The sequence below is a fragment of the Saimiri boliviensis genome, chromosome 8 (assembly GCF_048565385.1).
Source record: "Saimiri boliviensis isolate mSaiBol1 chromosome 8, mSaiBol1.pri, whole genome shotgun sequence".
Taxonomy (NCBI): Eukaryota; Metazoa; Chordata; class Mammalia; order Primates; family Cebidae; genus Saimiri; species Saimiri boliviensis.
Genome location: NC_133456.1, coordinates 56,649,757 through 56,664,902, shown reverse-complemented (window position 1 = coordinate 56,664,902; position 15,146 = coordinate 56,649,757). Strand labels below are relative to the sequence as shown.

General features: G+C 44.9%; 1 protein-coding gene across 1 annotated transcript in view; it reads left to right on the top strand.

Moving 5' to 3' along the window:
• Positions 1-15,146, top strand: part of LRIG1 (leucine rich repeats and immunoglobulin like domains 1) — a 123,401-nt gene that overhangs the window by 43,676 nt on the left and 64,579 nt on the right. The window contains exon 3 of the mRNA XM_003940204.4: positions 5,803-5,877. Within this exon, the coding sequence (XP_003940253.3) occupies positions 5,803-5,877 (75 nt within the window). The remainder of the gene's footprint in view (positions 1-5,802; positions 5,878-15,146) is intronic.

Sequence of the window (15,146 nt, the reverse complement as noted above, 5' to 3'; positions counted from 1 at the left end):
CACAGCCCTGAGGAAAGCCCACCAGGGAGTGCCTCCAGCCAGGGTCTTGGCCAGCAGGCTTCTCTATTAATAAGAGGAGCTATTTATACAGTCCTCTGTAGAAACTGCTTTGGATCACATTACTGCCGCCTGGCCTGCAAGTGCCTCCTGTGGGTGCTGCAACGTGCTTGCCAGGGCCACTGACTTGGTGAGGAAGCCTCAAGTGTGCCCTGCCATTGGGTATTTGTGGCTCATCCCACTCTGTGTCAGGCTGCTGCTCTCCACAGTGGGTATGTGTGAATGGAGGCATGGGGGATGGTAATATGTTTAGGGAGAGGGTGAAATAATAAGGGTTGTCATTTTGAGGTACTGCTTTTTGGTTGTGAATTACTATCACCTCTTTTGTGGTGGTGGTGGTGTTGTAAAGACAGGATCTCACTCTGTTGCCCAGGCGGGAGAACAGTGATATGGTCATAGCTGACTGCATCCTTAAACTCCCAGGCTCAAGCGATCCTACCACCTCAGCCTCCCGAGTCGCTGGAACTACAGGCATGCACCACCACTCCTGTCTAATTTTTTGTATTTTTTGTAGAGACAGCGTTTTGTCATGTTCCCCAGGCTAGTCTCAAACCACTGGGCTTAAATGATCCTCCTCCCTTGGCCTCCCAAAGTGCTAGGATTACAGCTGTGAATCGCCACCCCTAGCCCTACTGCCACCTCTTAAGCATATCCTGTGTATCTGTCTATATCCTCAGATCTTAGGTTTAATTATTTCAGCTGGATCCTCCCAACCCCCTACAAAGCTGGTAATTGTATTATTTACATTCTTGAGAAGTGGAAAGTAAGGGACAGCAAGGCTAAGTGACATACTTAGCATTGGATTGATAAGGAGTAGAATTGGAGTTGATTGAACTGAGATCTGAGTTAAACATCTGAGCTGTATAGTCCCATCCTGACTGCTTTGTAACTGTGCCTCAGTAGTCCTCTACTGGTATAAACAAACCATAATTTGTCTAGCCAATCCACTACTGTAGACATACTGGCTGTTTTTTGATTGCTCCCAAATACAGACAGAGCTGCAGTTAATGGTAGTCAAAGTTGGGCAGGGGTTGCTTTGTAACTGTGCCTCAGTTTCCTTTCTTAAGGAGAGGTAATAATTTAGTACTTTCCTCAAAGTGTTAGCATATCATTCAGTGAGATATTGCACATAGAAAACTTAGAATAGAGTCTGGCACATAGTAAATGTTCACCTTTATTATTGATTATTTTGTTAAATTATATCCTATACTAAAATAATTTTATCCGGTCATCTTGTGTAGAAACCACATATCATAAAGTCTCACCAAATCAATTAGTTAGTATATGTTATTCTCTAGTAACTAAAGCAGAATAACACTTACTGATTAAGTGGCCCTGCTTCCGAAACCTGTATTCCTACCTGATGGCATTTACCCTTTCAAGAAACAAAACCAGCTGCAGTTTCAACGCCTGTCCAACTTTGACTATTATTAAATGCAGCTCTGTCTGTATTTGGGAGCAATCAAAAAACAGCCAGTATGTCTACAGTAGTGGATTGGCTAGACAAATTATGGTTTGTTCATACCAGCAGAGGGCTACTGTGCCACTGGTTAAAAGAATAGTGGAGACCTCCCAGGTATATTACTAAAGGGAAATGGTAGTATTCAACAGTCTGTTTAATACACATGCATTTGTGCAAAAGAAAGACACATATACATCTCTGGTAGCTAGTAGCAGGAGCTGCTCTTTGGAGGCAGACCAGAGGATGGAACTGCAAGGAAGCTTTATTTTTCACTTTGCATTCTTTTTTTGAAATGGTTTGAAAACTTTATTCTGTGCTTATACCAGCTATTCCATAAGTAAGTAAATACAGCAAGAAAAAGCTGGGCACGGTGGCTCACTCCTGTAATCTCAGCACTTTGAGAGGCCAAGACAGGCAGATCACCTGAGGTCAGGCGTTCAAGACCAGTCTGGCCAACATGGCGAAACCCCATTTCTACTAAAAATACAAAAATTAGCTGGGCATGATGGCCCGTGCCTGTAATCCCAGCTACTCAGGAGGCCAAGGCAGGAGAATCGCTTGATCCCAGGAAGCAGAGGTTGCAGTGAGACAAGATCACGCCAGTGCAGTCCAGCCTAGGACACCACAGAGCGAGACTCCATCTCAAAAAAAAACCACGATTTCTGCATTGGTTTGACATTGTTTGTTGAAGCCAAATTTGGTTAAGATTGATTAAGATGATGATGATAGAGAACTCTGAAATATCCTTTTTCACATTTTGCAGACTACAAAATGTAAAACTTCCTTTCAGCCAATTAAATGGAAGTTTTCTGAACAAAGCGGAGGGACCAGAAGGTCCAAGCTGGCCTTATGGATTAAGCTGGGAAAAGGACCCACCCCCAGGTTCTCTCCTGGGGTCAGGCAGTCTTTTTACCTTATACATTCTCCAGCCCCAGGGTCCAGCCATGATTCATGGTCTGATGCATCTGAGGCACTTCTTAATCCTGAATCATCAGGAAAAGGTTTAGTAATAGAAGCCAGATATTTTGGAGAGATTTTTAGGGCTTTGGATGGAAGTAAATTTCACGGGGAGATGGGGGTGAGGGGAAGTAAATTGGGGAGGGATGGTGTATAGGGGGTAAGGGATAGAAGACTGTACAACTGTAGATATTTTAAAAAATTTCACCAGGCACAATCTTTAATTCCTAAAATTTCCGTATTCATGGAGACTCTGCTAAACTTCCTGAGTGCCTTTCCCCTCGAAGCTGCAGCTGTGCTATTTTTGACCAGTCTCTATTTCAGTCTGGCAAGGAGTTCATTGCATCTCAGAGTGAGCTGGGCCTCTGCTGCCTTCTGAGAAGAGTATTCTTGTTTCAACAAGGGACAGAGTGAACAAAGAGGGAGCCAGCAGTGGTGGAGCTAACAGACTTATTCTGAACAGCGGTTCTTTTTTCAGTAGAAATGATCTTGGAAGTAAGCTCACGGTGCAGAGCATCTCCTTGGGGCTCCAACTGACCTCCCAGTAAGTCAGGCAGCCCTGTTGGCAATCAGAGCCCACTGTTTCTGACGGAGCCTTTTGGCGTGGGGCTGCTCATCTGGACATACAAGGCCCAGATAAGTTCCAGCATCGGTCCACCACTTGTATGCTCCACTTGCAGCAGTTCTGTCATGTTAAAAATACCAAGATGCCCCCTTCCCTTGTTCATTTATTTCTGTGAAATTGTGTGGAGCAGTTTGTCAGGCTCATCTGGCGTAGCCCCCTGCAGAGAAGTCCTTACTCTTTGTTTCAGATTTAAAATCAAGTGAGATCTTAAGCTGGGTGAAAAACAACCGCACTGTTACCTAAGGGATTATGAGCTTTCCGGCTGGCCTTTGAGCCTGTTGCTCTCCTCTGGTTTGTAGTCATACTTTTTTCAGCTCTTCACTGTGTCCTCTCTAGTTGTGTGACCCTAGACTAGTGACTTAAACTGGCCTGGAGAACTTACCTGTAGCGTAGAGAATGGTAGTAGTTACCTGGTACCTGACTCCAAGTTGTCGTGATGGTGAAAGTGCATGAGGCATGTCGAGTTTTTGCTGTAATAAGGAAATTGAAGGTAATGAGGAAGAACTTAGACTTTGGGGCTAGCCATCCTGGGCCACTACCGCTTACTGCTGGTGACCTTGGTCAAATTACTTAACATCTGTGTTTCAGTTTCCTCATTGGCGCTGGGGGAATGTTCCTGGGACCCACTTCCTAGGGCTGTAAAGATGCATTAATATACTGAAAAGCTCTTAGACCTGTGCCTGGCAGATAGTCAGCCTTCATTAATTTACCTGCTTTTGTTTTTGTTACCACCATCCTTCTGTGTTTTAGAATAAATCGCTAAGCAATGAGGAGTTCTTAGGCAAGCTGCCTGATTGGCAGCAGGTCCTGACCTTAGTTTTTCTTGCTCTGATAAAACCTGGGGGTCTCTCGTAATAATAGGTGCATTGATGGGTACTATGAAAATTTATTAGCTGAGATTAAGACTAATGGGGAGTTTTCAGTGTCCCTGAGTGAGGATTGGAAATGGATCACAGCAGGGTTGGAGGAGATAAAAGGTGAAGCAGAAACAATCTGATTTAAGGAGCAGTCAGATAAGACACTGTTAAAGTAATTAATTGTCTATTTCAACACACAAACAAGGGCCCTTTAAGTGGAGAAAGGATTTGCCACATGATACGGATCTGCCTGCTCTCTGCCAGATGCTTCAGCCATGAAGCTATTGAAACAGGCATTCTATGTCCCACAGCCCAGTAATTGCCAAGCTTCATCCCTAACTGGCTTTGGCACTGAAGAAAGCAAATGGGATAATTCAAGGCCTTTCCTTTTTTTTTTTTTTTTTCCCCTTCTGTTCATTTCTATAAAAGATGGCAGACAACCAGATTATTCTGTTCAAGCACATGCTAGCTGTATACTTGTATGAGTACAGCTGTCATTTCAGTTGCCTTGTCTTCAAACAGAAACAAGATGCTCTGTGTTACACATACCTCCCTTAAAAAACTGAGAATAAGAGAATCCAGTTTTATCATCTTGACTTTGCATTGCAAATACAGTTTCTTTCTAGTCCATCACCTGGCAGAAAGCCTGAACACTGTGCTTTGGTTTTCTTTCTTTCTTTTTTTTTTTTTTTTTTTTTTGAGACAGAGTTTCGCTCTTGTTACCCAGGCTGGAGTGCAATGGCGCGATCTCGGCTCACTGCAACCTCTGCCTCCTGGGCTCAGGCAATTCTCCTGCCTCAGCCTCCTGAGTAGCTGGGATTACAGGCACGCGCCACCATGTCCAGCTAATTTTTTGTATTTTTAGTAGAGACAGGGTTTCACCATGTTGACCAGGATGGTCTCGATCTCTCGACCTCGTGATCCACCCGCCTCGGCCTCCCAAAGTGCTGGGATTACAGGCTTGAGCCACCGCGCCCGGCCTGCTTTGGTTTTCTTAAGGATTGTTAGGCTCACTTTGCAAGTCGGATTTTGGATTCTCTTCCCAGATTTGGAAATACATGTCCATGTAAGGAGGCCAGATTGCACAGCCTCTGGGGGCAGACCAGGCGAGCTGTGCTGTGGTTCGTGGGCTTCCCCTTCCGTTAAGAGGTATTAACTGTGGAAATACAAATTTAGACTATTTGAGCAGGAAGGGAGCTTGGAGAGCAAATCTCGTCTGTAGAGAACTTTCAGAGTCTCTGTGCACAAAAGTGTGTGCATATATGTTCATTTTCCTGGGAGATGCATCCAGAGGCTGCATCAGAGTCCAGCTGGAACCTCAGATAGAAGAGAGTCTCTGAGTCCAGTTCCCTTGTTATTTCACAGATGAAGCACTGAAATAATTGGCCCCACATGTCCCAAGGCCCTCAGAACTGCATGTGAGCCAGGGCATGAGTCTCTGGCTCTTGTTCCACACATGTTGCCCTTGGCAAGGGCAGGTTTCAGCCCACAGGGAGTATTCTCACTGATGGTCTTAGGGGCACTTTTGTCTGAACCTGCATCTTGGCTTGTTCTCGCTGTTCCTTGTCGTGATTTCTGAGCTCAATGGGAAGCTGATGGGAGACGTGAGATGCTTCCCCTTGGTGTTTATTTCTAGCCATGGGTGTGATCAATGGCTAGTTTTTGTGACCTCATGTGACTTCCTTCCCTTTAAATACTGCTAAATTCTTTCTCTTTTCTCCAACATTAGAATATAGGTTTACTGTGGCGGACTCAGCAGCGTTTTTTTTTTTTTTCTCTTTTATGCGTATGATTTCAGACTACTTTAAATGCTTTAAGTGATTAATTTCTTGTTGTTGTTACAGGTACCTCAATAATAATGAGTTGACAGCCGTGCCATCCCTGGGTGCTGCTTCATCGCATGTCGTCTCTCTCTTTCTGTAAGTGGTGCCATTTGGGGGACTCTGGGCTGCGTGGTGGGGCCATGGTGTTTGTCACCTTGCCCTGATACTTGGTGGCAGAAGAACTTGAGTTCATGTGCTCACTGGTGAAGAAAGACGTTTCTTCACGTGGCCCTAATGATCATGACAAATGCTTTGCATGCTGTTTTAGGGTTTGCAGAATTAAAAGCTGGAAGTTGTACCTTATCTTTAATTTGCAAGGAAATAGGTCTTTTTTTCCCTTTTTTTTTTTTTTAAACGCTCAGAGGTACATGGAACTAGCTTTTGCTTCTGTGGTTGGTTAAGCTGCAACTTTGAATAAAACTGGAGTTAAAGGAGGTTGTGTGAATTATAAGACAGCAACCTCATCTTTGTGCCAGTGAATTTGGTAATGTGACTTGGTTTACTTTTATGGCTTTAAGAAAAAGAAAGCGCCCCCAGGCCTCTGAAATCAACATAAAAGAATGTTGTCATGGTCAAATGTTAGGTAAGATGCAATCTGTTTGTTATAGACAGCATATTGGGAATGAAAAAGCAAATTAAGGACCTTAGCTAAAAAGAAAGGAAGGTACCCATTGGGGATACTATCATTTGTACTGTTACAGGCCTTTGCTAGAGAACTGAGCACTGGTCCTACCTCTGTTTCTTCAGCAGTCAGGTGGAGGAGTTTGCTTGTTTTACACTCACCCAGAAGACTTTCCAGATAAACCAGCCATGAGTCCAACAATTTTCTCTGCCAGATTTTATTGGCAGCTTCCCCAGCAGAGCACCTCCCTTTTCACACTGAATTTCCTGTTTCCACTCTAGGCTTGCATAGTTTAATTTTATTTTGATTTTGCTAGTTTTATAATTCATTTGCTTACCTGTATGAATCTTTTCTCTATGCTGAGGCTCGGCAGGATGAGCAGAGAAACTTTGCAGGAAGGTGCTATTAATAAGAGTGCTGGCATAGCTTACAGATCTCGGATCTTTGCTGGCAGCACACCCTGTGTTCAGGAGGTACTGTGTCCCTGTGAAACACGGTCTTGGGCTTAACTCTTTTCATGGCATTGTGGGATTGCAGGAGATCGTTGTGGGGTTAGAATTGCAATTCAGTCTCTGTGCCCTGGACAGATGGCCAGTCTCTCTGAACCTCATTTCCCTCATTTACATAATGCATTTTTGACCCAATTTATACATGAGGAGAGTGAAGCCCAGGGAGTGGAATGTATATGAAGCTCCCAGCATCGTGTGTGACTGTTTGACAAATGGTGGTTATCATTATCGGCTGGTGGCTGGTTGTCACGTAGCTACTTAGATCTTGACAGAGCTCACTTTTAAAGCCACGGGACTTAAGAGTCAGTCCTTGTTCCCATGAAGTGCTAGAAGGAAGGTTTGAGGCCTTTTGTTCCCTTGATGGGTAGGCAAAGGTCTGACTTTAGTTTGTACCCACTTGATGTGTGGGCCCAGCATCTGGAAGGTGTTTAATTTTTGGTTTAATCGATGAGTCCATCTTATGTGAGGCTAATGGGATTGTGATAACCTGTTGTGTGTCCATAAAGCAAAGCTCCTGAAGATGCTGGGAGCTCCTTGCTGCTTAAAGCCCGGGTCGTGGACCATCAGTATTGAGTTCGCTTCAAGCTTGTTAGAAATATAGAACCTCAGGCTTCATTCCAACCCTACTGGATCAGAAGCTTCATTTAACAAGAGCCCTGGCCATTGGTCCACGAGTTCAAGTTGGAGAAATGCTGATGTAACTTCTCTTGTTCCTCACATGGTGAGGAAGCTAGGGCCTAAGAGAATATCTCTGTGTTATCAGAGAAGAAACTGAGCCTCTGTGGAGCTCTTCTAAGTTGCAAAAGTGGGAGGTGGAAGTGAGACTGGACACAAATACCTTTGCATCACTCCTTTATCTAACCCCATGGACTCAGGGCAGAAGCATGGCAGGTGACTCTCAACCATGCTGTGCCAGAGGCAGGCAGGACTCCCAGCTTGCCCCACGGTCCTGTGGCACTTCTAATTGCACCTTGCTGTGCTGACTAAAAATACATTTCTGTTCCTTGGCCCAAGTGCCAAGAGAAGTGGGGCTGTTTGGCCTTGTTCCTGCTATTCCATTAGACAGCACTGAAATATTTAAAGCAAGAGAAAAAAAAAATTTACTCCCTGTTTGGATTCAGTTTGGAAAATGCAGGTTAGCACTGGCAGCCAGCTCTTTGGCCTGAAGTTGGGCACCATCTGACTTGGTCAGTGATTTCTCTGAGATGATAGAAACTGAAGGGTCTTTATCTTGGTTTTCTCTGAGGTGCCTGTGTTCCCCATTCTTAGACTGGATGCCTGGATTCAATGCCGGCAAAAGTTAGGTTAGCAGTGTGACATCTGGGCAGCTGGATTATTGATAATCCTTTATGCCCTTTCTGTATTTCCTAAGTGGACCGTGCAGAGGGCAAGGGAGAAAACAACAGAGCAGGCAGCGGATGAGCATCATTTTACAGCCAAAGAATCACCTTCCCCATCCTAACCAATGAAGGCAGAAGACTTAGTAGCCCCAAACACATGATGATTCTAGTCATCCAGGCTTTGAACAGCAGGTTTTGCTAATGTGTCTGTTACTTTTCGGAACTAGTGAACTGAAAGGCATCACGTGTTCTATAAATATTTAGGAGGCACTTTTTGCGCCCCTGCATTTGTGGTCCAGAGGTTGTCCCAGGGAGAAGCAGAAGCCTCAACACATCGTCTGAAAGTGTGGTAGTTAATAGTTAGATGCTTACAGTTCTTAATCCTCAGATTCTTACTCCATTTTTCTGGGCAGACAGAGGATCAGAAAAATAATCAAAGTGTTCAGAGAGAATAGAGAAAATGTATGCAGAGGCCATGTGAGTAATAAGAGCTGGGACAACTTTCTTGGGACAAGTTTATAGGCAGATGCCTCAGAGAAAAGTCAGGGCCAGGTGTGTGTCCTGCTGTCTCTAATGTAGTTGTGACCTGGGATACGTTGCTTTTCTCTCATTTGTTGAATGAGGAAGTTGAAGCAGATGATAAAAGTACCCTCGAAGCTTGTATATTCGCTTTGTGACCAGAAAGTTGAGAGCAGGGGCAGTAATGTCACAAAAGACATAGTTACCCCTGACCAGTAGCCATCATTGTTGCTTTCTATGTTTCACAGAAGTAGCAGGTTTGTTAATTTTCAACTTGGACAACTGTAATTAGGGACTTTTGCCTTTGGAAGTTGGCCCTTTCTCTGTGTGTTTCGTTTGCTTATGCAGAAGCGGGCTGACTTCCCAGACATCAGAGCCCCCCTGAGCTGGTTGGCACCCTTGGGAGCGCCTCATGGGAAGAGGCATTGCTCTGCACCTGGCTTTTTCTATGAGGGCTTCAAAAGAGACTTCCAGAGTTTTGGGAACTGGAGTCATACAGCAAAATTTCAATTGGTTAATACTTTCTGATTAAAAGAATCTAATTCAATTAACATATTTGTCAAAGGACAGATTTATTTGCATGGTATTCTGAGGATAATGCCAGAGCCATTTGTCCTTAATAAACAGAAAGCCCAAAACCCAAGGAAAGCACTTAATGAGACTGAGTTCTGGTGAGGGAGCTAATTTCATGAAATAGTGCTGAGAAAAAGAAACAGACTTTTGTGTTTTGTTAAATGGGGGCAGAAGCTGCCAGTAGATATTTACATTTGAGATTTTTTTCTTTTTTTAATTTGAAATCCAGGAAACTCAGGTTACAATTCCCACAGCAACAGTAATTTTGTCTGGTGCATAAATGACATTTCTGCTGAGGAAAAATTCCCACTGTTTCTGTGGTGTTGCTGCACTTGTACCTTGGAGAAGATTGGTGACAGTGGAAATGCTTGAATTTTTCAGTCCTAGGAGTAAAAACACGTGATACAGTTGGTCTTAGCTTTTATCTCCTATGCATAGACTGTAGCATATTACCCATAGGGTTGGCCTTGTCCATGTAACTTCTTCTCCAGCTGGTTTTTCTAGACCTCATTCATTTATGGTGCCTTCTCATTTGCTCTCCCCGAGCCCTGTGTCCTTGGCCAGGAGGGAGACCTAGGCAAAACTTAGGGGCACACAATTAATTGTGACTTTGTAATATTGCTATTAAAATTACTTAGGTTTATGTTGCATTTGAAAACACATTAAAATGCCTTTTACTTCTAATCTTGAAAACTTATTTTTGAAAACTATTTTTTTTAGTGAGATAAAATAAATGTACCAGGGACGTGGGGAGGACGTATGAGGATGGTCATTGGACACAAAAAAACAGAATGGAGACCTTCTATTTCATAGCACAACAAGGCGACTAGAGCCAGTAATAACTTAATTGTACATTTAAAAATAATTAAGAGTGTAATTGCATTGTTTGTAACACAGAGGATAAATGCTTGAGGGCATGGATGCCCATTCTCCATGATGTGATTATTATGCACTGCATGCCTGTGTCGAAACATCTCATGTACCCAGTAAATATATATACCTACTAGGTACTCTCGAAAAGAGTCAGAAAAAAAAAAAAGAACATACCACAAACTCACCATTTAAAAGCCACTTTTAGTGTGTTCTCAGTGTTGTGCAACCATCACCACTACACAATGCTAGAACATTTTCATCATGCCCCGCCAAAAAAACCTTCTTCGACAGTCACTTCCCGTATCCCCCTCACTCTGGCCCCTGGTAACCACTTATTTGAAAACTAAATTTTTTTTTGGAGGGAAGTATTTTTCTCTCATGTTAACAACAGATGTACCTGGAAGACTTAGTGTATAAATAACGTAATAAAAATGTCTGAGGTGGCTTTAACTATATTTTGCTGTGACCTCTCAGCTGAAGAAAAAGTGATTAAGGGACTCCATGTTTGGATCCCCTTCCACGAACACTCTCTTCTTGGAAGCTGTTTTTCTCTATCCTGGATTTTCCCTCTGGAGTCCCCTTCCACACTCTCTTGCGGAAGCCTGTCTTCCCCTGCTAAACTCCATCTCTCTTTCTATTCCTTCCATTCATTGGGGAAGCTGCTTTCCTCTCCTGGATTCCATCTTTCTGGATTCTCTCACTCAGTGTGAGAGTTAGCTGTTTCTTTCTCCTCCTCCTGTTTCTCTCTCTGTTTAAATAAATCACTTTCTATAAACAAAAATAAAACAAAGGAAAAAGTGATTAAATAAAAGGAATAGGATACTTAGCATCCCTCTATTGTAACTTCTGGAGAATAAAACCTGGAAGGAAAGAAATGACGTGTCCTGTCTGTGACCACGCCCGCTTCCCTGATGGTGAGGGAAGAGTGGATGAAGCTGTGGGAGGGGTTGGAGGGATTGGAGGCAGCGAAGTCCTGAGCCCTCTTCTTGGCTGGATCTGTTGGTGAAGTAAAATCAATAGCAATACTTAACTCTCAGAGTACCTAGCAAACCCTCTGGAAAAAAGCGGGGTGAAATCAATCTTCTTTACTGGCTCATTAATGCAAAGATCAATTCGCATTAAAGCGTAATTAAAGAGTGAGCCTTAGAGGGAGGCAGCTGTGATCTGCTGCTGCTCAGGGCTGGAGGGAATAATGAGAGTCCCTCAGAGGGCCCAAGCTGGAAGCAAGGGAAGGGACTTGGAATGCAATGTTGAAAAATTAGGCTCAGCCTCATGACCTGAGCTAAGGTTGTGAATAATCAGGCTTGAAGCACAGGTGAGATGATACTGAGGAGTGGGCAGCGGCTGGCGTTCCCACTGCATGTGTGCGTTGGGATGGTGGGACATATTCTCCATCTAAGGAGCTGGGTTGAGACGTCTTGCCCCTCTCTTCACTACCTGCCCTTAAAACTTTCTCCATATTGCATCTCCTGAAAAGGGGCATCCTTTGCTGGCATAGTGAAGAATTGATGTGAAACATTTTTGCATGTGATGTTTATCTTCGGAGGGATGAGATAAGACTTTGTCTTTAAAAGTTGAGTGGCAATCTCAGATAGTGGAGCTCTTTGTGCATTTATTCCTAGCTGAACCTGTGGGCACCATAGGTGTATGTACAGTCGAGTTGGGTGTCAAGATTCTCCCCAAGACCAAGGATTACTCCATCCTTCGTTTGGAGGAATTAATTGCTGGCCCTTCCAACAGTCACCAGATTAAGAGCGGACCTAATCAAAGGTGTTAGTTAGAAAATATGAAAACAAGTAGATAGGTCCCCATGCTACTTTGGACAAGCATCCCCCACATAGCAACCTAATTTAGCCTTACTGTTGAAGGATGGTCAGTCCATTTGGGTGTCAGTGTAAAAGTAAACCTTACCTGGGCCATGGGTATTTTATTGCTCTGGCAATAAAATGCATTCTCTTTAAGAGTGTGGGGAAGAGTGAGTGACTCCAGCTACTTTAGGAAGAAACTGTGGGCAAAGCTGTGTTTTAAAAGGCCAGGTTGAGTTTAAATGAATGCCTTTTGTTCCTTGAATAGTCTGAAGCTGTTTTGGTTCTCAGATGCTAAAGGGGGAAGATGAGAGTCAACAAACAACACAACAGGGAGGTATATATATATATACAAAAAATACTATCTAAAGTTCTGTCCCTCTAATGAGTTTTCAAAGATGTGTTCATTTCCTGCCCTGTTTGCCCGGATTTTTGTTGATGCAAACCGATTGTTTCTTCTGGATAAAACCTCATGCCCTTTCCCTTGGGGAATGGTGGCTTCCCCTCACTGGTAGACTACATCTAGGGCTTGCTGAAACACAGGTGACTGGGGCCTCAGCCTCATTTCTGGCTTGGCTCAGCAGGTCTGGGGTAAGACAAGAGAACTGCTTTGCTCATGAGTTCCCAGGTGATGCTGCTGCTGCTGCTGGCCTGGGAACCTGGCTTTGAGAAGCACTGCTGGGGCTCATAAAGGGTTGCGGGGAGCCCCAAGGCTCATGTGTCAGTTCTGACCAAGCTGTTTAGGCCTCGGAGAACAGTAAATTATTTAGATAACTCCTAATGTCACCAGCATTGTGACAGGCATCTGTTTGGGACAGTGGGTCTCTATAGCACTGGTAATGGCTTCTGAAAAAGGTTCTGGGGCAGGGAGCAGAGTGAGCTCCAGTACCACGGACAGAACAGAGCTGGGTGGCTTAGGTTTGAGGCCCATGCCTGTTACACATTTGCTTATGCTCAGTTGGCTGTTGGTGACCACTCAGGTCTCCCCAGGAGACCTTCACTGGTTACTGCAGAAGTGGAGAGTGCTTCCTGAGCAGCGCAGCGTGGCAGGAGCCCTGTTATTCTCTCAGCAGGTGGGTGCTGGCAGCTCTGCTTACAGCTGGGCATCCCCCAGCAGGAATAAAACAGTTTTAGCACATTTATCTTTCTTCTGATTATCAGTCACTCATATCTGATCAGCCTTTATCCTCAGCTAAGACTTGAATGGTACCTCTTTTTCCAGATGGAAGTTAACACGCGTTTCTGAAAGGTGGGCATTTTTTCCCCACCTACTGGGGTCCACACCTGCCCCGTTGCCTCTTCCTAGCACTGCATTGTTTATGATTGGGTTACTCTCCTATCATTTTCCCAGCCTGGGGACTGTGGTCCTGGCCACCAGTGGGCAAAAGAGATGAAAAAGTGGAGGAAGCCTCAGTTGGTTCATGGTGGAGACCATGGGCTCATCTGCAAGGCAGCAAGACTGCTGTGAAGTCTGACAGCACATGCCCCACATGAGGCCCAGCGTGAGCCAACAGGTTGGGTCCTATGGGCCTGGGGTTCCTGCCCTCAAGGAACTGGTAGTCTAGCTGCAAAGGAAGATGGGTGAACAACAGTTGTCATACAGGGGCTGGGGATGTCTGATGGGCACCTCACTGCCCGTCACTCATGGGGCACATGACAGGGAAGCCTCCCATATGAAGCGATATTTTAGCTGAGGCTCCCTGTTCTGCAAACCTCCTTGCTCTTCCCCTACACGGGGGTCTAAGTTACAGGCGTTAAATGGAACACACTAAATGTTCAGCCAGCACACTGGGTACTTGGAGAAGCATTCAGAGGAATACTAAAAGGACATGGCTAATTCCATTTTTAGGCCAATCTGTGTACACACACCCCCTCACTCACCCCTCCTCCCCCCTCCCCGCCCCCAACACACACCCTTCCCCGCCTTTTTTCTTTGTCAGCAGGCAGGCTTTTATGAAGAGCCAGCAGGCTGCTGTTGGAAGGAAGAGTAGGGCCAGTGGTTCTTAGAACTGCAGCCTCATCAGATGCTGGATACTACCAAGGAGCCTCAAAATAGAAAATTAAACACCCAATTTACAAAGAAAGCAGCTCTCTGTCCCGGAAACTTCCCAGGGATTCCGTAGTGCAGACTGCCACTTGCCCCCCAGTCTAAGCGAGACTTTCGCTGGGAAAGGAGCCTCTGTGGCCTCCGCAGCCAGCCTGCCAAATTACACAGTCATGACTTGTCGTTTTCCTTCTCCCTTTTCTTTCCTTTTTTCTCCTTTCTTTGAGAGTGGGGGTGGTGAACCAGCCAGATGAGAGGTACATCTGCAATTCATTTGCTGAGAAAGTGAAGGGAACACCAGCTGTGGGGTTAGGGGAGCTGAGGAAGGGGAGAGCCTGTGGAATAGGAGCTTGGTCATAGAGATCACTACCTCTTTTGGAAACTCGGTAGCTTTTGTTGAGTGTTTGGTTTTTTTCTTTTCCACCACCCAGCCCTCCCCGTCTGCCTCTTTCTCTCTTTCTTTCCCTTTTCCTGATGACCATGTAAGCTTTAAGTATAGCCCAAGATCCAGTGGGGAGCCGGGTTGCCCACCCCCAGCATGTTAGAGAAGCAGTGGATGGTCTCGGAGGGGAAGTGCCGCTCCTTCCAGCAGTGAGTGCTGAAAACCCTCCAGGGCTGCTTGAAATGGAGCCGGGAAGCGGAGCTGCTCTGTCATTGCACAATCTCCCGTGTGAAAGGGGTTGGCTTCAGCCCATATCAACAGTCTCATTCCAACTGGGACCATTTCCTCCTCCTCCTCCCCCTCCTCACTTCCTGCAGGTGGCTTCTGTAATCCAGTTACCACTGAGAAGCCTCCTGTGCATATGCACCTAATCCGAAAATGGCTGGCTTGACTTTGACCTGCTTGGTGACCTTGCAGGGAAGGCAGGGCCTATTGTGTCTGCTCACACCTGGGAGCCATTTTCAGCTTTTATAGCCCAAGTGGAAGAAATGTGTTTGTGTTTATGCGGGCCTTTCCTTCATAAGGCCTGTCATTGTTGGGCCATATAGAGGGAATATTGGATTCTCCCTGCTTGTTTAAAGGCAAGAGTTTTAAAAGACAGAAGTTTACTCAGTATATTGAGTCCTATGAAATTGCTG